Here is a 26,605-nt window from a genome sequence, read left to right on the forward strand (position 1 = left end):
ATTCTGGGCATTCTAGAGAAAGGAGATTTCATGACATCACTAGATCTCCAGGATGCCTACTACCACATCCCCATCCTCAGAAATCACCGGAAATTCCTGAGATTCGAGGTGGCGGGCCGTCACTATCAGTTCAAAGTCCTGCCATTCGGCCTCAAGTCCGCACCGCGCATCTTCACGAAATGCCTTGCGCCAGTGGCAGCCTTCCTGCGTCAACTGGGCCACCAAGTCTTCCCCTACCTAGACGACTGGCTGGTGAAAGCACCCTCACCTGGAGACGCAGTCACATCCTCCAACGCCTGCACCAATCTCTTTCAGAATCTGGGATTGACGCTCAATCTCAAAAAATCCTGCATGGTCCCCGCAACGAAGATTACCTTCCTAGGGGCCACATTGGACACAGAGTGCACAAGAGCCTTCCCCTCGAAAGAGAGGACAGGCAAGATCTTATCCTTGGCCACGGCTGTGGCAGCAAAAACGCACCTGAAAGTTCGGACTTACACCTCCCTCCTGGGGATGATGTCTTCCTGCATACTCCTCATCCCGCACTGCAGACTCAGAATGCGGCCCTTGCAGGAGGCCCTCGCGAGCCAATGGACTCAAAGCACTGGCTCCTTCGAAGACATTATTCGGATCACACCAAAAATGTCCAAAGCTCTGCAATGGTGGAAACGTCGCCAGAATCTAACTGTGGGCTTACCGTTTCTCCTTCCAGCATCACCGCTGGTGATAACAGACGCCTCCCTAGAGGGATGGGGCGCTGTTCTCCAGGACCTACAGATCAGCGGCAAATGGGACTCTCAGGAGCAATCGCTCCATATAAACCTTTTGGAGCTAAGAGCCGTGTATCTGGCTCTCCAAGCCTTCTTGCCCCGCATCCAGAACTCCCCGGTGCTCGTCAGGACAGACAACACCACGACGATGCACTATCTAAACAAACAAGGGGGAACGCGTTCGCTCTCTCTCACGCGAATCGCAAAGGATCTGGAACTGGCTAGTACTGCACGGAATTCCGCTCAAAGCGGAATATGTCCCAGGAAAGGACAATACCATCGCGGACTCCCTGAGCAGGCAAAAATCCCTCTCCCACGAGTGGGAACTCTCAGACAGCGCCCTCACTCACATCTTCTCTCTATGGGGAGTCCCAAACATCGACCTCTTTGCCACCAAGAGGAACGCCAAATGCCCAAGCTACTCAAGTTGGCATCCCCAACAAGGATCACTAGGAAATGCATTTTCCATCGGATGGTACAGCGCCTTTGCATACGCTTTTCCTCCATTCCCGATATTCCCACGGCTCCTCAGGAAGATGAAGGTGGAACCATGTACCCTGATCCTAATTGCCCCGTTCTGGCCGAGGCAACACTGGTTCTCGGATCTGCTTCGACTCTCCATCAGATCACCGATTCGCCTGAAACCACACCCGGCCCTTCTGACGATGTCCAACGGGCAAGTGCAGCACCCGAACCTCCAATCGCTCAAATTATCAGCCTGGCACCTGAGCACAGAGAGTTCGGTGGCCTGAATATCCCTCAAGACTGCAGGGATGTACTAGCCAAAGCAAGGGCAGACAGTACGAACAAAACCTACAGTCTCAAATGGAAGAGGTTCTGCATTTGGTGTTCCGACCAGGGCCTGCGGCCCCTCACCATCACACCTGAACAGATATTACCATACCTCCTGCATTTGGCTCAGTCGGGACTGGCGCATGCGTCCATCAAGGTTCACCTGGCAGCTATCTCGAGGTTCACCAGAACTGTCACAGGACCTTCTCTGTGGTCAAGTCGGCTAGTCAAGCAATTCCTCAAGGGACTATACAGATCCTTTCCGAGGCCTCGGAAAGTACCTCCTACATGGCAGCTTAATCTGGTACTCAACCAACTCATGCGTCATCCGTTTGAGCCCATTCATCGGGCATCTCTTAAACACATCTCATGGAAGACAGCGCTCTTGCTCGCTCTAACATCGGCCAGAAGGGTTAGCGAGCTGCAAGGCTTGTCCATTCAGGAACCATATATGCAATTCAGACATGACAGGGTGATACTGCGACCAAACCCTAAGTTCATTCCAAAAGTACCTTCGGACTTTCATCTCAATGAACCAATAGTCCTTAGGTCCTTCTTTGCCAACCCTTCAACAGCAGCGGAAAGGTCGCTGCATTCTTTGGACCTTATGAGATGCCTAAAGTTCTACCTGGACAAGACTAAGGCTCTCAGGAAATCCTCACAACTGTTCGTGGCATACAGCAGACCACGAATGGGCCTGCCCCTCACGAAGCAAAGCATCTCCAGATGGATCTCCTCTGCGATTTCATTCTGCCACGACAAGGCCGGCCGGCCTTTGAATGATCGTGTTATGGCTCATTCAACCTGGGCGATGTCCACGTCAGCAGCACTGTTCGCTGGAGTGCTGATCCTGGACATCTGCAGAGCGGCGACCTGGAAGTCACCGCATACTTTCTCCAGACACTACTGCCTGGATATCGAACTCCAGAAGGATGCGGCAGTGGGCCAGGCGGTGCTTCGCCATCTCTTTCAGTAAGGTGAGCCTTCCTACATCCCGCCTTCCAGGTATGCACATTCTTGCTCTGATGATGTTCTATCTATGCTGTCTCCTTGTTGTATGATATTATATGCATTATCTACCATGACGGCAGAGCAACTCTACTTTACAAATGTGCTACTATGATTGCTAGCTATTCTGATTCAGGCATGTGAATCTATGAAAGACACCCCTAATACTGGATAAGAAATGCGTTACTTACCTGTAACAGCAGTTATCCAGTATTGGTGTCTTTCATAGATTCACATGCAACCCTCCCGCCTCCCCTGGAAGGACTCACTTCCCTCTCGGACTATATTGCGCCAACCTAGCTGGGTGCGTACGAAAATCTGAGGGACTGAGGCTCCTCCCAGGAAGGTTCTAGAGGGAGGTCTGAACTGATTGGCTGACTGTGAGAGTTTGGTCCTTTTTACATAAGGACAAGAAAAGGCTACTAAGGGGAGGCCCTTAGACCCTTTCTCTCTATGTATGTCTACGGGGAATGATTCAGGCATGTGAATCTATGAAAGACACCAATACTGGATAACTGCTGTTACAGGTAAGTAACGCATCTCATACATATATATATCGATCATGGCTATTTGCCCTTTTCAATAGAAGAGACTTTCGCTCTTGTTGTTGTTATTTACATTTACAGAGAAACAATTTAGGAAGTGGCTTACCTGACGAAGGCATCTCTCTGCTGAAATATGCGTAGATTAATATTGCCATAACCTTGTTTGATGCAAACTTTCAGCCTGATTCATCAAGCTGAAATCGGCTCGCAAAGGGTCAGATTCTGAGAATCTGGCCCTTTGCGAGCGCTATTTTTGCATTTGGGATTCATCATCCCAAATGCAAAAATCGGTAATTGCTAATTCGCATATTTGCGAGGAATTACATTTAAGGAATCTCTATTTGAGATTCCTTAAATGCAATTCATCAACCATTTTTAAATTGCTAATTCGCAATTTCGGGCCGCTATTTACCGAGAGGTCAGACCTCTCGGTAAATAGCAAAAACTTAGAAAAATGCTTTTAAAAGCATTTTTCTAAGTTGCATGTTGCGCACACACATGTCCTTTGTACTTGTGTGTGTGCAACACCTGTGTGAAATTTCATTTGAGGGGTGCTACAGGGTGTCCTGTGGACACCCCTGGCACCCCTCAAATCGCAATCTTATTTGCGATTAGCTAATTGCTAATCGCAAATAAGGAATACTCCCCATTCATTCCTATGGGCCTTTTGGCCCATAGGAATGAATGGCGAGTTATTCCTTATTTGCGATTAGCAATTAGCTAATCGCAAATAAGGAATTGTAAGGAATCGCATTTTTATTGCATATTCCTACATGAATCCCGTTTTGCGAGTCCTTAATAGCGATTCGCTATAAATCGCTATTAGGGCCTCGCAAAACGGGAGCATGATGAATCAGGCGGATTGTTTTCAATTTATAAATTAATACAATCATGTTATCATATAGATATTCTATCATGGTCTGTGCACATCAAATGTACAGAACATATGAAAGCAAGCCTTATATCTATGCGATTTGTATGATTGGATGAATGTGGAATGTTTGCAGTTTGTTGTTCCTTTCTCGGTCTAAAATATCATAACATCATTAATGAAAATATTTAAATAAACTACATTTTTGTACTTTTCTAATTAGGAGTGATGATCTCTTCCCTTAATTAAAATATCATGATGCATTTTTAAACATGTTTTGAAGTTGCCCTAGGAACTTTACAGTACTCAGAATCTAAAGATGCATCTTTTAGTGAAGGTTATTTTTACATTCTGTGTTTGAAAATACCACTTTTAGAAAGTTGGTATTTTCTTGCTCAGTCATCCTGTGTGCCTCTGCTGGAATGTGGATTGCCTGTCTGTTTTGGATGACAGAAGGTTGGGGAGCAGGAGTGGCTCCAGATAGTCTAGGTGTGTCAGGAAAGGGCTGGATAGACCTGAGCTGCAATTGGGGAAGGGGGAGGAGATTTCCTTGCACCTCAAAGGGCCTGGTCTGCCTCTGACCACGCCGTTATCACCTCCTACCAGGAAGTCACACTAGAGAAGTCACAACTGATTCTGGCTGGGTACAGACACTCTGCCTAAGAGATCAAAGGATTTGGGGATATAATTATGGGGGCCCAGAGACCTGAACTTTAGAACTCTTTTGGATCAAGAAGACTGCCAAGAAGAAGAGCTGGAGAAGCTGTAAGGAGGAACTACCATTTTGCTGTGTTGGCCTGCAGTGGCTGTTTCTGTCTTGGGCAGTGAAATGACTGGACTGAACTTTCTGCAATCTACTTTTGTGAGTTTCTCTAAGGGCCTGAGGTAGAGCTTGCTCCCTGTTCAAGAAGTCTCAGGAACAGCAAAGACTTCAAGGTCTTCTGCCCTCACCACTGCGGACTGTGTGTATTGTGCTGCAACAGAAGAAAAAGCAACCTGATGCAGTCTACGATGCCGCTGCCGACTCAGTGTCCTGAAGGCACCGCAGAGGGCACCGCAGCAGTGCCACTCCGTGACCCTGGTCTCACCGACGCCTCCATTGAGCCGATGTTCGCACTGCGAACTGTTGGCACCGCACTTCGCACTGCGAACGACGCCTTGGTACCCCCGATGACGACTATCCCTGATAAAATCTACGCTGCTGCTTGCACCGTGGTTCGAGGGCACCGCTCGTAAAGTTACAAGACGCACAGCCCTCATCCCACATTGCAGCCTTGGCCTACCAACGCCGCCGCCAGGGTTGCGTTGCCCATTGGAGTGTACCTTGATAAGTTCAAACAATTTTTGGGCCGATTTCTTCCATTATCTTGTTGGGTTCCAAAGAGATTTGCTTTAGAATTTCTGAAATGCTTGCAAGTGTCCTCAATGATCTCAAGTGGTTGAGATGTTGAAGGGAGGGTGAGAATCTCCACAATTGTTCAGCTAGTCTGAGCTTGTATCAATCTGCATTTAGTCTGTCATTGAACCAGGGTTTGAATTTTTTGGTGGGCGTTCTTTTTAGTTGTAAGGATGCTATTGAGTCTAGAATGTTCAGCATTGAGTTGATGTAGTGTGTTGTCAGGTCATGGACATCTGTAATATCAAATGGAGGTGGCCAGATTTTGCTGAGGGATGACAGGTTGCCCAGGTTGGTACTTTGCATGCTTCTTTTCCAGTATTTGAGTTTCTTAAGCTGAGTCTTTATTGTCCTCATGGATTCTGTGATGAGGAATGTGATGCAGTGGTGATCTGTCCAGTCACAAGGGATGATGGATTCCAGTTGGATGTTTTTACTATTGGTAATAAGGTTCAAGGTCACCCCCATATTGTGGGTGGGACTGTCGTAGAATTGAGTCAAGGTCAGCTAGGAAGGATTTAGGCTGTTGAGTGCTGGGTCATTTCGGTCATTCCAGTGGAGGTTGAAATCATAGAGGTAGATCTGGGGGCTGTGTTCTCCTGCATTGGTAGGGAGTTTCCGTTATCTGTTCTATAAATGTGGTGTTATCTCCTGGTGGGTGGTAGATGTGTGCAGTTTCACACTGTACTGTTCTTCAGAACATCAATGCATAAGTATTTACATGAGGATAGGGCAATATTGTGTGACTGTTCTACTGAGAGGTTGTTTCGGTGTATGCAAGCAATACCTCCTCCTGGTCTGCTGGGTCTATCTAATCTTATGATTTTGTGGATGGCTGAAACAAGTAAGTCCAGGGTAGTTGTGGAGGAGTCATTTAGTCAGGTTTCGGTAAGGAGTAATAGGTCCAGGTTGTGTCCGAAGATGTCCGCCGCATGTTTAACTGCGGATCTGCAAATGAGTAGCATGCATTTCAGGTGTGGTTTCGTGTCCTCTGCAGTTATCTGAGCGATGGGCACTTGATGAAGGTTTGCCTTGTTTATGGTTCTGTGATTTGCGCCTGGGTTGTCTGTGTGGGTTTGTAAGAATTATTGTTATTTGGTCCTAATCTGCTCTGTAATTAGAATCTGTTGAATCATATGAGAGGAGGAGTGTGTGAATGTCTCCATCGGAGAGAGGATCTTTGAGACTTAAAGGTAGAGTGTGGGCGTTTGGGTAGGGTATCGTTCCCCAAGTTAGGTAGGTAGATGCTGAGAGGGTTGAAGTGTGGTGTGGTGCGTGATTGTGGTCTAGACCGATGTTTAGTATCTAGAGCCTGATTGTGGCTATTCATCACAGGAGTTTAATAGTTCCATATGTTTGCCATTTCTGAGGGGATTCTGATTAGATTTTGTACGGCTGCCTTAAGTAGTTGTAAATCCTGTGAAATTTTGCCCAGTTCGGATTCGAAACACACTACTTAACCCCTCCTCAAAAAGAGTGGTCTAGATAAAACAATCCTCAAAAACTATAGACCTATCGCCAGCTTGCCTTTCCTAGCCAAAATAGTGGAGAAAGCTATGAACAGCCAACTAGCTGAGTACATCGAACAGAACAACCTCCTGGACGAGTCCCAGTTCGGGTTTCGCAAACTACATGGAACTGAGACCGCTCTTATAAAGGCTGCCGATGACATTAGAACCATCAGGGACCAAGGAGGAACAGCGATACTGGTCCTGCTGGATCTCTCGGCGGCCTTCGACACGGTCAATCATGCTATCCTGATTGACCGTGTCGAAGAAATGGGCATTCGCTCAACGGCCAAGGAGCTTCTGGCTTCGTTTCTGTCGAACAGAACGCAAGCAGTGACCTTGGCCGAATTTCAATCTACCGAGCTCGCCCTCCCATGTGGCGTTCCGCAAGGCTCATCCCTAAGTCCGACACTTTTTAACATCTATGTGTCGGACTTAGCTAGGGTAATCAAGAACTACCGGATGAGCCTTACCTCATCCGCCGACGACACCCAATTGGTGATCGCAATTAAGAATGATGGTGAGGAAGTAGCCGCCAGCTTCCAGGAAGGCATGGTGGCCATCAAGGAATGGATGGCTGAGAACTGCTTGCGTCTCAATTCAGATAAAACGGAGGTAATGATCTTTGGAAAACTATCGCCACAGTGGTCCACCACATGGTGGCCGACTCCACTTGGAGCCCCCCCAGAACCTGTGCATAAGGTCAGGAATCTGGGAATTATTTTTGACGACAATCTCAATTTCGCCAGCCATGCCAATCAGGTAGCGTCATCTGCCTTTTACAAGCTTAAGATCATCAGAAAAATCCTGCCCTATCTTCCTGAGAGTACAAGGAAAACAGTGGTGAGCTCCTTAGTACTCTCATCACTTGATTATTGCAACGGACTATTTGTAAATGCTCAGGCACGGGTGGTGGCCAAACTGCAGCTTATTCAAAATGCTGCCGCAAGGCTACTATCTGGCATTCCCAGATGTCAGTCCACCAAGCAAGCAATAAGGAACTACCACTGGTTAACGGTGAGAAATCGCATCAGATTCAAGACCTTGTGTCTCACCTATAAAGCTCTCAAGGGTCATGGCCCAGCGTTTCTCAAACAGAAACTTTGCCACTACCTTCCGAAAAGATCTCTTCGATCTGAACAGAGACATCTACTGGTTGTGCCACGTACCAGGACGGTTAAATGGGGCGACAGATGCTTCATCAATTCCGCAGCCAAACTTTGGAACATGCTTCCAAAGGAAATAAAATCGGCACCCTCGTTACTCCAATTCAGGAAACTGGTAAAAACCTGGTTATTTGACCAATAACCGTTCAGGACAACATTTCCTAAGGTAGACACTTGCTTAATCAGAGATCGTTAGCTAAGTCATAGCGCCAAGACACCCACGGGTATATGCTGCACTTTATACATTTTTTAAATAAATAAATTCTAATAAGGTGTGTGAACAAGAAATTGAGGTTTGGGTCCAAAGAGCTAGAGAAGGGGAGTGTTCGAAACAGTTGTGCTAGAGTCCTGGTAGAACCTGCAGGGTGGAGATTGAGGTGTCTATGGGATGGGGCATGAGGATGGGACGTGGGGAGCTGATGAGTTGGTCAGGTAGTTGCGCTGGTGTCTTATGTTGTGTGATCTTATTCGAAAGTGGGTAATCTGGCATCGTGGGTGGCATAGTTTGTGCCAGAGGGAGTGCCTTGAGTGTATTTGAAGTATCCATGAGGTTGTGTTTAGCCATTAAGGGGATAGTTGAGATGGTATGGTTATTTCCTTGGATGTATATCTGTGTTCAGTGCTTTAGTGAGGTGGTAGCCTAGATTGGTGCTTCATGGATAGGGACTCCTGTTCCTCAGAAGTAGGTGGAGAGTTGGTGTTGTGTGTATTGCATCCTATGAGGGAGCCAGGAGGGGGAGGGGGTAAAGCACTTAATGCAGCTAGGGGATATGGGGAAATACTATGGGTCCCTGAGGGAAGTCTAAAGAGTCAAGATAGCCTTGTGAGGGGGCACGTTCATCATTGTAGAATTTTTTTTATATGAAATTTTCCATTAAACATTTCTAGGTTTCGATCTGAAAATTGGACGAGGATGATCTTGTAATTGCATGAGATGGTTCCTCCGCTCTGCTTGCGGGTGAGGGGGCTGTCGAAAGTTTGAGCCCATGTGGGATTTTCTTGGATGTAGAGATCCAGAGTTGTGAGAGCAGAGCTTTTCTCCATTGGGCTCTGCTTTTAGTGTAGAAAAAAAGGACTTATTTATAGCTCCTTTTTATTGCAGAAGAGTCAGAAATGAGCATTTCTGGGTTAGATTTGAGAAATCTGTGTTTTAGGATCTTCAATGTATTTTTAGTTATATCAGGAGGGTATAGAAGTCAAGACGATTTGCAGCCTACCTGCTCCATTGTATTGTCAGGTGCTGTAGGAGCGTTGGTATCCATGTTTGTGCCAACAGATTGAACAAGCATTGCAATGCAATAGGTCTCACATTTACACAAGTTTAAGCTACTGGCATTGTCATTTGCAATTCCAATAGCTTAAACTTGTGTAACTGCGAGACCTGTTGCATTGCAAATACTTGTTTTATATTAAACCAGAAAATAGGATTCCAATTTTCTGTGCTTGGATTAGGCCTAATCACCCTTGCTATACCACTGTTCCCTATAATTAAAATTGCAATTCTGTGCAAGGTAAAAATGTATGGAATGTAGTCAATGTATTTTCCCATTCCGCTCCAACCAATTTCGCCTGGCAACTATTCTGCCACATTGACGTAATATGCTACTTTTTCTACAAAGTATATTTGTCTAGAACAAGCGCTTCATTGATACATAACATAGATTTTAGAAGTCTCCTCTAATCCACGGTTATCGTGGTCTCATGCTGCTCCTCCTCCCCGAAACACACGAGCCTTCTCGCATGCACCCCACCGTTCTGCCCGCAAGCCTGCGTTCTTTGAGCACCGTCTGCCCCTTCTCACCTCTCATACTCCCTAGCGCTGCCGCCTCATTCATCCTCTGGAGTGTATCTTGGCTCGGCCGCTTCAGCAGGAAGGACCCTAGACTCCCTCCTGTTCCGGAATATGCTCGCGCACACTTCCGGGGCGCGCGCCGGTGCTTCCCGGAGATCTACAGGAAACGTTTCTCGCAGCCAGCAAAGTATACTAAATGCGAGCATGCGTAGAGAACTGATGCAGTAGCAGCAGCGCCAGCTTCCTTGTTGTTTCTGGGGAGGAAGAGCCTCATAAAGCAAAGGTGACGAAAAGGAGCAGAGAAAAAGGTATAGGAGAGGTAAGGCAGCTTAATGTATACAACTTTGAGCTAGGGAATGAGAAGGGAGAAAGAGCCAGGGTGTAAGGTGTGAAAAACATGTGTGAACGAAAGAGTAAGGGGGAGCTTTTTGGGGAAGGCGACAGTAGGCACGAGTAGGAAATTGGAGGGCAGTTAAGGGGATACGCTGTTTGTTGGTGGAGCTGTTGCTGGAGGTGGTGTATCGTCTGATGTATATGAGAGTGTGCGGTTTGTGGTGACGTGCAATTTGCATGATGGGGCACGTGGTAGAGGAAAGTGATCTGTTGATGGTGGCTATGTTTTGGCGGTGGGAGGCTTCTTATGTGGCATCAGTGATGGCTGTTAAACGGGTTCTGTATGGCAGTGCTAGATGGTAGAAGGGCCACTTGCCATATACGCAAATTCTTACAGCAAGGGAGATATGTAGTGCAACGGAGAGGGAGAGAGCAATAAAAGAACAAGACCGAGCGTGTTACGCTTGGAGCGCGCGTGCGCATTAGAAAAACGAAAGTGGAGCTTGCGATGACTGAAGGGAGATGTGCACTTGCGCGTGTTCACGGGCGCGTACTTAGACCCCAATCGGCGCGTGCCCCGGTCTGTATCACTTAGCAGGCAAGACGGTAACAATAGGTCTCGCTGGCGACTGAGTCGCCATATGCGAGACCTAAAAATGACTGAAGGGGAGGATTCCGTTCAGGCAATAATTAAAACTGCCAATAATGACCAACAATGTTTTACACAGGACTAATATGAGGGCACCTGGATAACAGGTTATTGTCCCATATTAGTCCCACTACTGCTAAGCCATTTCCAATACCACAGGCAACAGGATTAGGGGGTTAATAATGGATCAAATGAGAGATTCTCCCAGTTATCATAGCACCACCAAGGATAACAGGAGATGTAAATATATGATAAAAAAAGATATGAAGGTGTAGGGGGGGGGGGCACAGTAGTTCTAGTGTGTAGTTGTTATGATATGGAAGACCGTGCCTTGAAAAGGTGAAAGGATGATGCTTAGGTTGTAGAGGGGATTGTAGTGCGTCAGTTACAAATCTGGCCGCTTCTTTACCTGCTAGGAGGACCAGCCTTATGTGTTTGGTCCTTCTTTACTTTTATAGGTTAAGAATTGTGTAGTCCAGACCTACCACAGTTTCCATGAAAGGGAGTGAGGAGCGCCCTCTAGGGGTTGAGCCTTTGTGTTTTATTAAGGAGAGGAAACTGCTTAGGTTGTAGAGGAGAATCATAGTTTGACTGTTACAAAATGCCAGACAGCAAGGAAGTTATCAGCCTATAATTTAAGGTTCACCTCCCAATTGTGGAATAAAATGAGGTATATTAGCTCATTAACTCTTAGATTGGGTAAGTGATTTCATAAAAGTAATGAACAGTAATGGTGATGGTGGACATCTAGTTTTCTCACTCCTGCCACTGGTAATATGGTTAAAACCCACGAATTAGCTACTGTTGATTAGAAGCCAGAATGTAATGTGATCTAAAGCTCATACCCATCATGATATCCATAGAAAATGCCAAGCCGTGTAGTGGAACATATTTTTGTATGCTTTAATGATGAAAGGTGTCTGTAGTAAGTCGGTAAAATTGGCCAGGTCTTGTTAGATCTTGCCTTTAGTTACAGTGAATTGTGAATTATGAATCTCTCTTAAGTTCCTAAAATGTTACTTTAGAACAGGATTGGCATCCATGAGGGAGATCAAAGATGAGGAAAAGCAAAAATCCATAGTACTTCCATTTTTTGTTTTAAAACCAGAAACCTTGAAACTGAAAGGTTGTTGGTCATAATTTCAAGCCTGAATTACTAATATGAAAAGGCTCCTCATGTCTATCTGTGTTAAACTTTTATGTTGTTTTTCTATTTCAGGGAAGCACGCTGAGAAAGAGAAAAATGTATGAGGAATTTCTAAGCAAGGTGTCCATATTAGGTGAGTTCTTATTTCGAATTGCAGTTTTTGATACGGAGTTTGGTAAAATGCAGCTGCAGATTAAGTAAACATGACAACTTTCTGCTGTTTTAATTTTACATTTTGTAATATAATTTTCTGCAGTATAAGCTTGCAGTCTTTCATAAGCAATTTGTGACTTTAAATTTAACCTACTAACTATCAAGTAAATCTTATTTCGGATGGATACATTTCTCTGTGGATACCTTTTTGAATTGCCCCAAAGCGCATCATTCCACAGAAACGTCCTAATGGAATGGCTCCGCACCCGACTCCTTATGACCTCATCGGAGCCATAAGAAGATCTCGTATGTAATCTGGCATCCGTTCCCTTTTTTCCACGCTTTTACCGCTTAATGGTTTTTCCCATGCTGTCCATTTCTGGGAGTTTCTTAGTTGCTGTTGTCGCGACTTTGTAACCGTCGAAGATGACTACTCTGAGGAAATCTGGTTTCAAGCCATGCAGAGAATGTGGGGTCTAGATGTCCATCACTGACCCCATGAAGAATGTTTATGATGTCTCTCGTCAGACCACGATGTTGGGACATGCACTTTGTGCAAATGCATTATTCCAAAAGCACTGAAGGAGGGGGAGGCCAAATTATTCTTGGCCAAGGACCCTCTCGAAGTCGCCGACTCCACACTCTTCGAAGAAACACAAGAAGCGTCGCCATGGTTCTCAGCGCTGCTTAGCAAAGGATGCGACTGTGAAGTTGATATCCCAGAGTCCCAGACTTCATTGCACCGATATGATCTATCCGCCTCATTCAACTGGGGTGACTCCGGCACAGTCTCTGAGGGCAGTGATTCCACCGCTTCGAGAAATGCAACGCCTCCGCCGTTGCCAAGTCAACTACTCCACCTCTGGCTCCGGGGTCTTCATTGCCGCAACCGTAGCTGAATTCAGTGCCATCCCATAACGTCTCCAGGGCCCGTAGTACTGGATCAGACGTATCCTGCTTTTCCTGACTTCTGAATTGGATCCGTTGCATTTTTTAAATGCAATGTTTGGCTTGTTAGCCAGAGCAGCAAACCCTACTGGTGAACCTGTTGTCCCCATGGGTCCTTTGGCATATTCCCTGGGAAGTTTGCCACCTCCCTTTCGTCAGGCACAGCTCATGCCTTGGGCTCCAGGGAGTTGGCCTCTTCCGACAACAAGATTTTCGAAGCCGTTGTAGTCTGTGGATGAACAAGCTCCTCTAGATTGTTCATCCCCAGTGCCGTCTGGTTCCGAACCGGCTTGGACTCCTGTTCCTCTTCTTCCTTTCCCATTTTCTACAGCACTGGAGATCTGTTACTACAAATCTCTGGGTTTTGAACATTGTAGAGAATGGGTATGCCCTTCCAGGAGTTCCTCCCTCCTTTACCTTCCCGATGGGGCTTTTACTCGGAAGAGCACCTTCTGCTTTTCCAGCAGGTGGTCCTGTTAGTGCTGCAAAAGGGTGCAGTCAAGGTGGTTCCGGAGCAGGAAAGATGTCGGCAATGCTACTCTCTTTACTTCCTAATACCCAAGATGGACGATTGTCGACCTCCGGGTTTTTAAATGTTACCTCAAACAAGAGAAATTCAAAACGTTTACCCTGACTCAGGTTTTTCTTGTGCTGGAGAAGGAAGACTGAATGGTGTTGATCGATTTACAGGATTGTCACTATCCCATCCTGAAGTCGCAACGTAAGTATCTCAGGTTTAATGTGGGGTCTCAACATCACCCATCCGCTCGAAGGCACGGAAAAAATGGGTGGAACTGACGTCGGCATGCCGACGAGGTCTTCTTATGGCTCCGATGACGTCACGCAGAGTCGTGTGCGGAGCCTTTCCATTGGGAAGTCCTCGTCGACGTGGGAGATCTGAGGAGAAAAGTTTCCATGGGATGCAGTGCATTCAGATAATTCAAAGGGTGAGGAATCCGCAGGCAGATACTGTATTCTCCAGAAAAAGTGTTCCAGAAGGTAAGTTACTTGTGTTTTTTTTTCTTCTATACAATGTATTTAAGAAATCTCCTACGACTATCAAATGAAGGGATAGCTTTGACTTTGCAACAAAATCCTTTTTGGATTCTCATGCTGAAGTTAAAGTATTTATTGAGCGCATGTCTACCAGGCGGTTCCTTGGTGCTATGGATGCAGACCCAGGAGGGCAAAGGGTGGATACTTAGGAAGGAAAGGCTTGTGAGAAAAGTAGGGTCTTCAAGACTTTACGGAAGTCAGGATAGGAGAGAGTGGACCTAATCGTGCAGGGAAGGGTGTTCCAGAGGGTGGGTGCAAGGACGGAAAACTTCACGCCCCCAGATTTTTTCTTCCTGAAGCGGGGTACAGTCAGAAGGAACTGGGTAGAGGAGCGCAGCTCCCTAATGGAGCATACATTTTGATTGCCAAATTAATAAAGGCTGGAGCCATTCCAGCGCGAGCCTGGAAGGTCGTGCAACCCATCTTGAATAGGGCACGCTCTCGGATAGGGAGCCAGTGCAGGGATTTAAGTAAAGAAGTGACATGGTGGAATTTCTGGGGGCCATAAATGAGACGAGCCGCCTGGTTTTGGACCATTTGAAGGCGCCGAAGGTCATATGCAGGGACCCCATTGTACAAGATGTTGCCGTTGTCGAGGCGTGACAAGACCATAGCCAGTAGGATCAATTTGAGAGCAGAAAAGGAAAAAAAACCAGATCTTACGAATGGTGCGAAGAACTAAAAAGCAAGATGACACCACTGAACTTATCTGGGAGTGAAGAGTGAGGTGATTATTGAGTGATCTCTAGTGTCTTGACTGAGGAGGAAGGTGATGGAGGGGTACCCAAGGAAGGAGGCCTAAACAGTGGGGTCCAGGGACTGGAGCTGCCACCTGTGAGTAGTAGTTCAGTTTTATCTGGATTTAATTTAAGGTGGGTGCAGTTCATCCAGTCCCTGATGAAAATCATAACCGATTGGAAATTGTGAATGGACTCAGGGGAGGAAGAAAGGTTAAAAATGAGCTGTAGGTCGTCGGCATAATTGAAGACCGTGACCTCCATCTGCTGTAAACCAAATATGAGAGGAAAAATGTATAGATTAAAAAGAAGAGGGGTAAGGGAGGAGCCTTGGGGAACGCCACATTGAACCTTGCGTGGGGGTGTGGAAAAGTCGGCCAGATGGACGGCCTGTGTGCGGCCACTCAGCAAGGAGGTAAGCATGTCCCCCAATGCCGGCCGCCTTGACACGGGAAAGAAGGATGGAATGATCAACTGTGTCGAAGGCGGCGGACAGATCAAGGAGGACCAGTGCCTGGGGCGCGTTGACATCCATCCCCTCTCTGAGCTTGTCCATGACCGAAAGAACTACCTTTTCAGTGGAGTGTGATGGGCGAAAGCCCGCCTGGCAGGGGGCTAAGCTGCCGCTGTCCTCCATAAAAGCACTCAGAACTTTAGTGACGTGGTTTTCCAGGACTTTACCCAAGAAAGGGAGATGGGACGATAATTGGGAAGGGAAGTGGGGTCGGCACCAGGCTTCTTAAGAATAGGAATAATGATTGCAGATTTGTGAAGGGCAGGGACAATGCTCTGGGTCAGAGAGTCATTGAGAAAAGTGAGAGGAGGGAAGGGACAGGCCAAAAAGATCTCCCTTAGTATGTATGCCGGGCAAATGTCGGAAGGGGATCCTGACTTGACGCTGGTAATCAGGGCCAAAAAAGTTTCCCTGGTCAGAGAAGGAATGTGATCCAGGTGAAACTGATTGAATGGGGCTTGAGGGTCAGTGAAGGACGGGGAGGGCGGTGAGATGTTGGATTTGATGGCAACAATTTTCTCAATGAAGTACTCATTGAGAGAGTCACAGAGGTATTGGGAAGGGGTGGGTTTGAGGGTGATTCTGTCTGAGGAAGCCAACTCGTGGACGGTAGCAAAAATTTCCCTGGGTTGATTTTCGGCCGAGAGGATTTTTGAGGCGAAGTAGTTGGTCTTGGCCAACAGAATGGCTTTTTTGTATTCATTGGATACAGAAGTATACTGCAATTTCAGCGCGGGCAGTAGGCCCGTCTCCAAGCGTGCTCTGCCTGTCGCACAGTGAGTTTCTTGACCTTAAGCTCTGCGTTGAACCATCTGTTGGCGTCATGTATACGCCTGGTTCTAACGCGTTTGAGCGGGCCACTTCGTCACACGCTGTGGACAACCAGTTGTTAATGGTGTCTGCTTGGGATAGAGGGGGCAAGTCAGTAAGGGTGGGACAGGAAGCTAAGAGGGAAGAGCACAAAGAGGGTACATCTACCTGTTTCCAGTTGCGGGCCCAGGTATTTCTGGGAAGAGGGGTTCTTTTAGCAAGACTCTGGTCTAAGAAAAAAGAGACCAGGAAGTGATCGGACCAGGAACAAGGTATGACAACAGGGGGGGGATACAGGTATATTGAGTGACCAGAGCTGGTCCAGAATATGTCCTCGGACAGGGGTCGGGGTATGAATGTGTGATAAAAAGTTTAGACTGAGGAGGAGTTCAGTGAATTCTTTTGACATCGCGTCCTCAGCCGGGTCAGAGGGCCAAAAATTAAAATCCCCCAGCAGTAAAACAGACGAGTTGTTCACTGCTAGAGTTGCTAGGAAGTACTGGATAGCGGAGATGAAGTACGGTGTCTGCTGAGGGGGGGCGATAAACAAGTACACACGTAATGGGGGTGAGAAAGGAGGCCGACCGAACAACTAAACAGTCGACCGCCATAATGGGCGCAGATGATAACAATTGGAAATGAAGTCCAGAGCGGACAACCAGGGCAACACCGCCTCCGGCCTTTCCTACGGGACTGTCGGCGCGTAGGACATAGTATGAGGAAGGGAGGGCCGCTAGCACATTAGACAATGAGTCTGAGCAGAACCAGGAGGTCTGATTTGATAGTGTCTAAAAATATGAATAATTCAAGATAGTGCTTGACGGCCGACCTGGTGTTAAGGAGGAAGGCTGAGATGGCTGGTGCAGGGCAGGGGGCAAACTGCAATCGTAAGGGGGGTTGGAGGAGGTGGCATGTGGGGAGGCAGGGAAGTAGAGGAGTTCGCTTGGCTTAGGCCGAGATTGTTAATATATCGATGGTAGAGGCACTTAGCGGCCATGGGCCTTGAACTGAGCAAAGTTGCTCTCGGGAGTAAGTTAAAAAACGGGCATAGTGGGGGGCCCCTAGCCCCGGCCGGGCGCAGACGGGCTTGCCTGAAGGCCCGGCGCGTGCGCATGGGGCGTCCCTTAAATGGGTTAAGTGCGCGAAAGCTGCAGCGCTAACCAAGCCTCTACTGCCCTTTCCAAGATGGCGCCAGCAACCCCGTCAGCCCTCTGGTTTCAAGCGGCACACAGCCGTGCTGGAACGAGGCTAGGGGTGCTGGGAGATGACGGAGGAAAGTGGGCAGCGGAGGTGAGCAAAAATTACATGCTGTGGGTTTTTCTGCCGTCTAGTGGTTAAGGCAAGATTTTTCCCTCCTTTTTTTTGTTCTTTTCTTTTCTTCTCTTGGTAGTTGCCCTGTAAGGGGAGTAGTCACCCCAATGACTCAGTAGTGCGCCCACAATCACCATCTTTAGAGTGTAGCTGAACGACACTGAAGGACACAGAGGAAAATGTCAAGTATAAAAAAAGTTAGTCTGCAGACGCTGAAGAGAACCTAAAAAAACAGAGTCTGAAGACTGATTTTTCTGTGGCGCATCGACCAAGGGATCAGGGGGTTGGAGACTTTTGGGGATACAGAGAATATCCATTTAGATTTTGTCCACCCTCGACAAGTTTAAAAGGACAAACACAAGTTGTGAAATCTTTACTTTCCCAAGGGCCATAGGTCAGATGGCTTTGAAGTATGTGAGGAGCTTCTTCCCAGTACTCTGAAAGTTAGGTAGAAACAGGGGTGGAAACGCCACACCATGATGCATTCGCATACCTAACCGTCTTCTTGCAGGGGATTGGAACTGTCGAGAAACAAAGAAATCTGTGAAGAAACCAAAGTAACTCATGGGAAAGGGGTCGACTTTGAGGAGACTGTTGTTGAACTCTAAAGTGAGGAGATGCCAAAATAGCCATTGAAAACTAAACTGTGAAAGCGCATGCCAGCAATTCTTCAGAATTGCGGTAGAGCTAAGCAGAACACCTCAGATTCTGTCCTAGAAATGACCTGTAACTCTAAAACACTCAGCAGTCAAAGTGCATTTAAAACACAAGGAGCCTCACGGGTTTAAACACAGACACTGAGGTTCCAACCCCTCAGACTCTGGCTCGACTCCGAAAGGAGAATTGGACCAGGGGGTGAGTATGAGTTAAAGGAAACGGGCGCCAAAAGGTGGACTCCACGCAGCACGAAATACAAAGAAAAAAAAAGAAATATCGACTCGAAGGAGAGATGGCGTCACTGCTCCAGAAGAAGTGTGAATTCAACGATTCTCTCAAGGGCTCCAGGATCCCGGGAAGGGCACAGGAGGATAAGTTTGAGAATAAGACAGAACTTGAACTTCTCACAACACCTGAATGCCAAGAAGAGCAGTTAATATGTTTTGAACAAAGAATAACATTATGAACCAAGCACTATCCAGGACTCTGGGTCAATGAAAGAGGAGTGACCTGATTTGGACACAGTCAGACCAGCAGAGGGCATAGCTTTTTACACCTCAAAGCTATCACCTTCAGATGACATTGCCTTATACAATGCTGTTCTTATGAGGGCAGCATATATGGAGTTCCAACTACATGAGGAACAAACTGAATCCTATTTCTTACTAGAAAGTCTGCTCCTCTCACAAAGAATCAGTATGTTTGAGGCATTTATGGCTGTAGTTACACATGCAGGGCATACTCCTGCCATCCAGTGTTGGACCCAGATGTGTTGTTTTCTACAAAGAAGTCTTTCATGTCACGAGCTACTGTGACTTCTCCTCTTAATGATAATGTGCATGGTCATCGACTCCTTAGTTAGTTTTCTTTCCTCTGTCTGGTTCGGACATGTGCCCCTATGGTCCGAGTCAACATTGTTGCGGTGCTCTTTTCGATTTGTGGTTTCCCTCCCTCTGTCAGTATTGTACTTTGTTTGCATCTTCCTTACTCGCCTTCTCGGACAAACGTTTGGGTACTTTGCTTGAGCGGGTAGACAGCAGCCCCTCCTGGGCTTTGTCCTTGAGGGCCTACTCCCATCTGTCGCATCTTTCCACCATTCCTCGACTGTGATGGAACATATGTCATTTCAGTATTGTCCTTGCTGCCATGCGAAATATCCTCAGACCAGTCTCCATCAAGTTTGCAATCTGTGCCCGTCGCCCGACCAACACCTGTCTCTCCTTCTGTTCTAAGACTTTTTGTGACTGTTGAGTACATAGACTCGGGATGTTGCATAGGAGTGGCAGCGACACCTTAGACCTCTTCGGTCCTGAGGACATCAAGTGGGGGGTGGGGGGGGGAACATCATCCACAAACGTCGGCGGCAGATGAAGAGGCTTTCACCCATGAAGATAGCTCTGGCTCCGATCTGGAGATTGAGGGCCTTCCGCCAGCCCAGCAGTCTGTGTGTACGGCACCCCCTCGCCCTCGACACCACTCTCAAACCAAGCAGACCTCTGCCAAAGTGCTCTTGATTTCTCACAGGCTTTCGGCCCACCACTGCCCTCTGGCCATGTTAGACACTGACACACCACTTCGGACGCTCCGCCCATTTCCTATATTGCGCCAAAGAAGCCGTTGAGGTAAGCTGCTTCGGCCCGGCTACTCAGTCATTGAGCCGACCCTTTTAGCACTGACCACATCTGCTTCTGCGCTGACCACATCTGTTTTGGCACTGTCATAGCTGCTGGCATCGACCAGCAAGTATGATGCTGGCGCAGTCGAGCTGATTCTCCACAAGGTGTATGGAGATTGACTCTAGACAGACATCTGGCCATCCACCCCCACATATGGGCCGGATTCTTGCCTGCCCTTCGGGCCCTGCTATTTCACCCTGGAAACGTCAGCTGTCCTTCAAGGAAGCCTTGGACATTCCTGTTCCATTAAAACAGCACAAGAAAGGGGATAAGGCTACCAGCCCCTTACCCCATGCACAACCCTCCCCTCACCATGCTCCTTAGCCTATGCCCTCCCCGCCTCCTTCCTCAAGAGACCCCCTTGACATGACTCCTCAGGGTTCTTCACACTCTGAAATGGGTAGACATGGGGGCAAAGGGACAACCTATTTGACACCCCACCACAGGGTGACCCAAGGGACTCCTATAATGCAGACCCACCGGGGTCGGACAGACCCTGACCTATACCCTGCCAGTCCCTCCCCTTCGGATGATTTGAAGTCCTATTAGGGACTCCTTGGTAGGGATACCTTTTTTCATAATGTGGTTCTTCATACAGATCTCCTAGAGGAGGACTTCCTTTTAGAAACCCTCTCCTCACCACTTTACTCCGTTCCTCCCCATGCTCAAAGGATACGCTATGTCACACTCCAAACATCTTCAAAGATCCTGTCCAAGCCAAAATCATAACATCTAGGGGGGCCAAAAAGTATGTAGCCTTCCCTACTGACCCTATCTACATTCGTGGTCAGCTCCCACCCGACTTATGCTCGTAAGCGAACCAACTCCCAGGCCAGCGGGGATCCCTGCCACCAGAGACTGAATGTAAACTCCTAAATCGATGGGGAAAAGTGGCCACGCAATCGACCAACCACTGGTGTACAGCTAACTCTTGTCATCTTTCTTGCAAGATATGATTGTGCCCACTGGAACGAGATGGATGAGCTCCTACCATACCTCCCAGAGGGCACAGGAAATAGTCTCTTAGGGGAAGCTGATTTTTAACACCTGCATTTGCTGTGCCTTAGATGCAGCTGACTCTGCTGCCAGAAGCAGGAGAGGGAACCGGTGGGGGTAAATTTCAGTGCCCTTCTACGCAGGCAATCAAGGATCCATATCTCTGGATTTAAGCAAGAAGTTCACCAGAGCCTGCCTTTTGATGGTCATCATCTCCTTGGTCCACAAGTGGACCAAAAGTTAGAAATTATCAAAAAAGATCTAGAGACCGCTGAAGTGACGGGTGCACTTCGGGCACCTGCTTCCTGCGACTCCTTTTGCCGCACAGCTGACTGTGGAGGCTCGAAGACCACCTCCACCAAAGCCTCCATGTCCTACGAGCGCACCCCAGGCCAGCAATCCTCTCTGGGCCATTTTAGAGGGTACTTTAAGGGAAGCAACTCTAGAGGCAGAGGTAAAAGTGGCCCAACCACCGCCGCCGACCGGCTGGAATATCTCCCAGAGCAATACATAAAAACAGCAAAGGCAGTAGTACAGGAGAGAAACCTAATGGCAGTACCTGCCTGAAATCTGCACTACATGCATCTGACACAGCGAGCTTGCAGCTGTGCACTTGTACCACCCTTGACAGGCATGCTTGCTGGAGTGTCAAGGTTCAAATTTGGTGTACAGTCATTCATCACCGATATGCCTTTCACAGGGGAAACCTTATTTTGAGCAGAAATATGGTAACTTCCAATACATTAAAAAGTGCCATGACACAGCAAAGGCATTGGGGCTTTACAATTCACTTTCTCCTTTGAGAGAGGTGCTTCCTCAATCAGGGGAACCATGGATGTGTGGAGGGGGTTTTAACACCACAGGACAGTGTAGAGTGAATGGAAAGGGGCAAATGACAAGAGGGTCGGGCCCACTTAAAATGACTTGCAAATAAAAAGCCTTCCGGACTAACACCATACGGGGGCAAGATACGAGGCTTCCTCCTGAATTGGAGAGAAATCACCTACAGCAAAGTGCCACTCTGCATTACAAGACACGGTTACTGCATTTGATGTCTGCACGTTGTAACTAATACAAGGTAAACTCTTGGTGAAAAGGAAATTGGACCAGTGTGAAATGAACGCTGTACCCACCAGAAGTGCTTTCTCCTTGAGAGCCTGAAATTGTTCATGTAATATGGTTTCAGATAAGCCGTTAAAGAGAATTTGGTGTTACCTAACACTGCTACATTATCCACTACCTAAATCCCCTTGTTGAGGGAACCTAGGTTCTGTGGAGGGCAGAGATGTGGTGAAATCGAGACCTGTTTTTGTACGGCTAACATTTTGTCCAGGTCACTTCCAGCTCCCAGTTATTTTCACAACATGCACACTGGTCACTTTTCTTTTTTAGAGTGCCAAAGCTCTTGTTAACACCCCAAAAAAAATAAGAGGAACGGCATGAGGGAGAAACGTTACCCTTTTGTTAATCATCAACTTTAGCCATTTGACGGGGCACTCCTTGTTTGCTCACCACTCTAAGGTATAACACTTGTGACGATAGAAAAGTATCAAAGCAAGTAGGTGTGGTTGATAACTGAGAGTGCTTCCCTGATTGATGAGTTTGCGGTATTATGGATGGGTGAGTAGATGAAAACAGAAATAATTTAGTTGGTGAAAGAATAGATGCAAGAGTACAATGTTGGGTTGAACCACTCTGTGCATGGATGATGAGTAATTAGGTGGATGGATGAATAAGCAAATGGATGCAAGTATCCAGGCACTTCTCATTGGCTCTGCCTGTGCTTTATTTTTTATTACTTTTTTTGTTTATTGGAGCAGAGTGGCTGTGCATACAATCAAAGTATACATAGGCCACTAAACCATTTCAAGTAGTGATGTTGAATAATTGTGCGCTTAGCAGGTGCACACTGCCCACCTGCAACTTCTTTAAAACATTGTTTGGGTGTGCATGAGCAGTAGCTGTAGCTGCGTGCATCTGAGTAGTTATCAGCACCACCCTCAAGGTTGACTCAAAATATCTATGTAGAGCAAGAGAAGGTCCGAGCTTGCCTTGATGAGCAGCTTCTTCCTAGAGCACATATTATTTATTTATTTATTTATTGAAAAGTTTTATATAGCGCGAACAAGACCCGTAGGTATCAGAGCGCTTTACATAGAGGTAAGCTAAGCAAATTAATAATAAGCTGAAGTCCATTAAACAGCATATAAGTATGAGGTAGATAGTTATAAGGCTTTTAGTGAATGCATAAATAGCCTCCTTCCATTCGAACATATATGATGTAAGGTAGATAATTATAAGGCTCAAGTGACAGCATAGATAACTACCTTCTATTAGAGAGGTTATCTATTACATTATACCATACTATAAAGCATAAGATATTAGCAAAGTCATTTTCTTCGTAAATAAGAGGTAGTAGGTTATAAGGTTTCAGATAGTGGTATACGATCAAATAACACAAGGTAGCAGTAGGTAAATTCTTCTATTTAGAGAAGCATTCCGGATTTGATTCTGATGCCATAAACATGCCTGATAGAGATCATGTTTGCATGGAAGATGACTTTAAGGCCAAAAATATAGGTTTGTGGTCTTACTTTGAAGCTATTTTTCCATTGATTTATATATGACTGTTGTCTTAGATAGGTCTGTGGAGGAGGACATTTCCCCCTGGCGCCAAGACCAGAGAAAATCTTTCTTTACAACTGCAGTGTTTAAACTCTAGCTATCACATTTCCAGGGCTCAAAAAAATCTGAAAAATGGTACTAGTCCTGCAGGTCTAGTACCTTAAAAAATCTTCTCGACCTAACAGTAACCTACTTGACCTCCGTCTCTGAAAGCGGAGCAAACGTAACAAGATTTAAAGGCATCTTTATTGCTCATTTGCTTTGTGAGCAATAAAAAGACCTTTAAATCTTGATATCTTGTCACATTTGCTCCGTTTTCAAAGACAGAGGACAAAAGTTAGTATGTTTTCCTACTCGCCAGAAAGGGCGAGTAGGACCTAAAAATAGCTCGACCTCATAAAATTTACCTCGCAAATGCGAGCGGTCGAGTGGATTTGTCGAGCCCTGCTTTCCCCTCAGAGCGCCGGTGTCAACATTTTTCACTGAGCTCTTGTCTTTCAGCAGTTGCCGAGCTCTACTTTCAATAAGGTTCTGCTGAAATCTGTTCTGGCTGCATGGGTAATACTCTTCTCTAGCCTAGCAGTACACAAATAGCCAGACGACATTATTGCAGTCTGTGATCTGAAAATCTTGGCCTCTCATCCATCGCGAAACCTTTTAGGTGAAGGCTTCCTTTCCACCAAGCAGACTCCAAATGCCTTTCTATGGAGAAGTAATTTTCTGTCTTAGTCATTGGTGGCTTGGATGCTTCAAAGCTGATCTGTTCTACGTATACAGTGACTAAATCCATTCCGTGGACCTCGGACACCCTGCAGAACATGTCTTTTGATGACGGACTGCTTTTTGTGAGAAGGACCATTCCTCCTCTGACCAATATAGGAATAGCAGGGCTACAACCTCCTCACAGGATCTGAGGTCACCAGTAGGACAGGTCCATCTGCAATACTGGAAATGTTTGCGCTATTCGAGAGCTCAGCAGTCAAGCACATACTTCTCAGCCTGCTCAGGTTTGTCATTAGATGTAATACTTCTTTTGCTGCAATGTTTGAGCTAAAGTTCTCCATCCGAATTAGCAATTCCAATGTCTGCTGTCCTTTGCCATCTTTGCTACCTCAAAATGTTACCCACTCTCACTCCTCCCGCACGCCACTGTCTTTTTGTGGGGGACTGAGTTTCCTACTTGTTGACCAGTGGGAGACAGTCATGATTCATAGCTGGGTCCTCCTACTGATCCACATTGGTTGTGCTCTACTCTTCTTGTTTCCTGTCAAGGTGATTAATCTTTTCAGCCCTCCGCTGCCATCCCTGGTCAAGGAATCCTCCTCGCTGGGTTATGGCACCTATGTGGGAGGAATGATAGCCTGGGGATTTGACCCACGTCATGCAGTGTTTACATGTAGGCGTTTTAAGGTACAAAAAGTTCTCCCCTTTCTATGAAGTTTCCCCCCTTCAGTATCTGGAAGCGCTAATCAGTCCTTAACACCTTGGCTGCTAGGCGTTTTCCCCCTCCTGTGCTGGACATTGATATAGTACATTATTCATGACGAGCTCAGCTCGTCATCAGCACAGCTCAACTGTGCATCATGACGAGCTGAGCTCGTCATCAGCATCGAAAGGGTTAATAGACAGCACCACCTCCACCTGTTATATGGACAGAGTGGGTGGTGTGAGTTCCTGGACGCTGAGTTTAGAGGGAATGTGGCGGTGGACGCAGCAATAGGGAATGTTCCTGGTTGTGGTCCAACAGTCTGAGTTCACCTTCTGCATGTCAATGGAGGACCACAAGTGGGAGCTTTCACTCTGTTCCTTACCCCCACTTTGTTGGTGTCTCTCTCTTCCCTCTCCCCCCCCCCTCCCCTCCCCCACTTTTCCTTTCTCCCTCGTCTGTCTGTTGGTCTGCCTAGCTTAGTCTGCCTCCTGTGTGCTCTTGCTCTCTCTCTGTATCGGTTTCTTCTCACCTCCCCTCTTCTCCCACCCCACGCCATCCCCCCTCCCTTTCTCTCTCCACTCCACAGCTCGACCAAGGAACTCGCTTTTCAAGAGGTTGCAAAATAGGAAACTTAATCACTACACAATATATCTTTTCAGCCTCATGTATGCTTCCTCTCATAGTGCACACCAGTGGTTCCAGCTTTCTTCTGACCGTTTTGCAGGACTGAACAACCCTCAGTCTTCTACAAGTTGTGTGACCCATGCCGAATCCGAGAAATACATTCTGCACCCAGTCCCAGTTACCCCATGTCCCAAACCACTGCTAAACTGAAAGATTTCAAATGTGATTCATTTGAAGGTTCTGTTCAATGCAAGAATCAGCATTCAAAGACCACTCTTGTCAGTGGTTAGAAGCCTCCTGTTTTTTTATTTTTAGGTGCATTGATTTGTAAACTTTCATAGGTCTCAATGGCCCATGTGTTCTGTCAAAGAGTGTTTGGATTAATAATGGTGGGCAGGCGTTGTAAGTAAAATTCATTCTTCTGGGTTTCAGCCACAAAAGACAAACCTGTTTCACTGAATTTCATTGCACAAAGATCTTCATACACAGATACATGAACAAACTGTTGGTGGTAGTTGTGATTGAGAGTGGAAGGACATAACAGAAAAACTACACTAGTCTGACCTTAATGAGTTCCTTCTATCCTTTTTTCCAACTCGGTGTGGTCGCAGACCCCAAACCATGATGCATTAATTCCACAACTGAAGAAGATTCCATTGGGCGCAGCCAGACTCCTATCTCTACATGGATGGGGTGCCTGTGCATGCACTGCCGTAGGGGATTACAATGTTCCTTTCCGACTGCCTTTTCATGGCGGTCCCACCGCCATGAAAAGTCAGACGGAAACTGACTTTGGCATCAAGCAGGGCCCCCATTCCCAGTGGGCCACTTCTAAGTGGCCTGGGGGGCACCTGTAGTGTCCTCCCCACATACCCGTGCTCTGCGTGCCAGGCACCACATGGTCATCTTTCAGCTGTTCTGAACCAGAAGTCTAGTCGTAAGTGGTGGTCTATCTGGATTCTCTATTCTGGTTCATGGTATGAAATTATTTGAAAGGTTTTTCAAATGTTGATAAAATAAGTATTTAAAGCTGTGCTCTGCTGTCTTGCACATGTGTAGAGATTGTGTATTGTAAGGAACCAAGACAGAATA

General features: G+C 46.8%; 1 protein-coding gene across 2 annotated transcripts in view; it reads left to right on the plus strand.

The window, feature by feature from the left end:
* The window catches only part of PRKAR1A (protein kinase cAMP-dependent type I regulatory subunit alpha), a 289,055-nt gene that overhangs the window by 188,544 nt on the left and 73,906 nt on the right, over positions 1 to 26,605 (plus strand). For both annotated transcript variants that reach the window (XM_086930965.1, XM_086930964.1), the window contains one exon: positions 12,050 to 12,110. In XM_086930965.1, coding sequence (XP_086787091.1) covers positions 12,050 to 12,110 — 61 coding nt within the window. The remainder of the gene's footprint in view (positions 1 to 12,049; positions 12,111 to 26,605) is intronic.

The sequence above is a fragment of the Lissotriton vulgaris genome, chromosome 7 (assembly GCF_964263255.1).
Source record: "Lissotriton vulgaris chromosome 7, aLisVul1.2, whole genome shotgun sequence".
Taxonomy (NCBI): Eukaryota; Metazoa; Chordata; class Amphibia; order Caudata; family Salamandridae; genus Lissotriton; species Lissotriton vulgaris.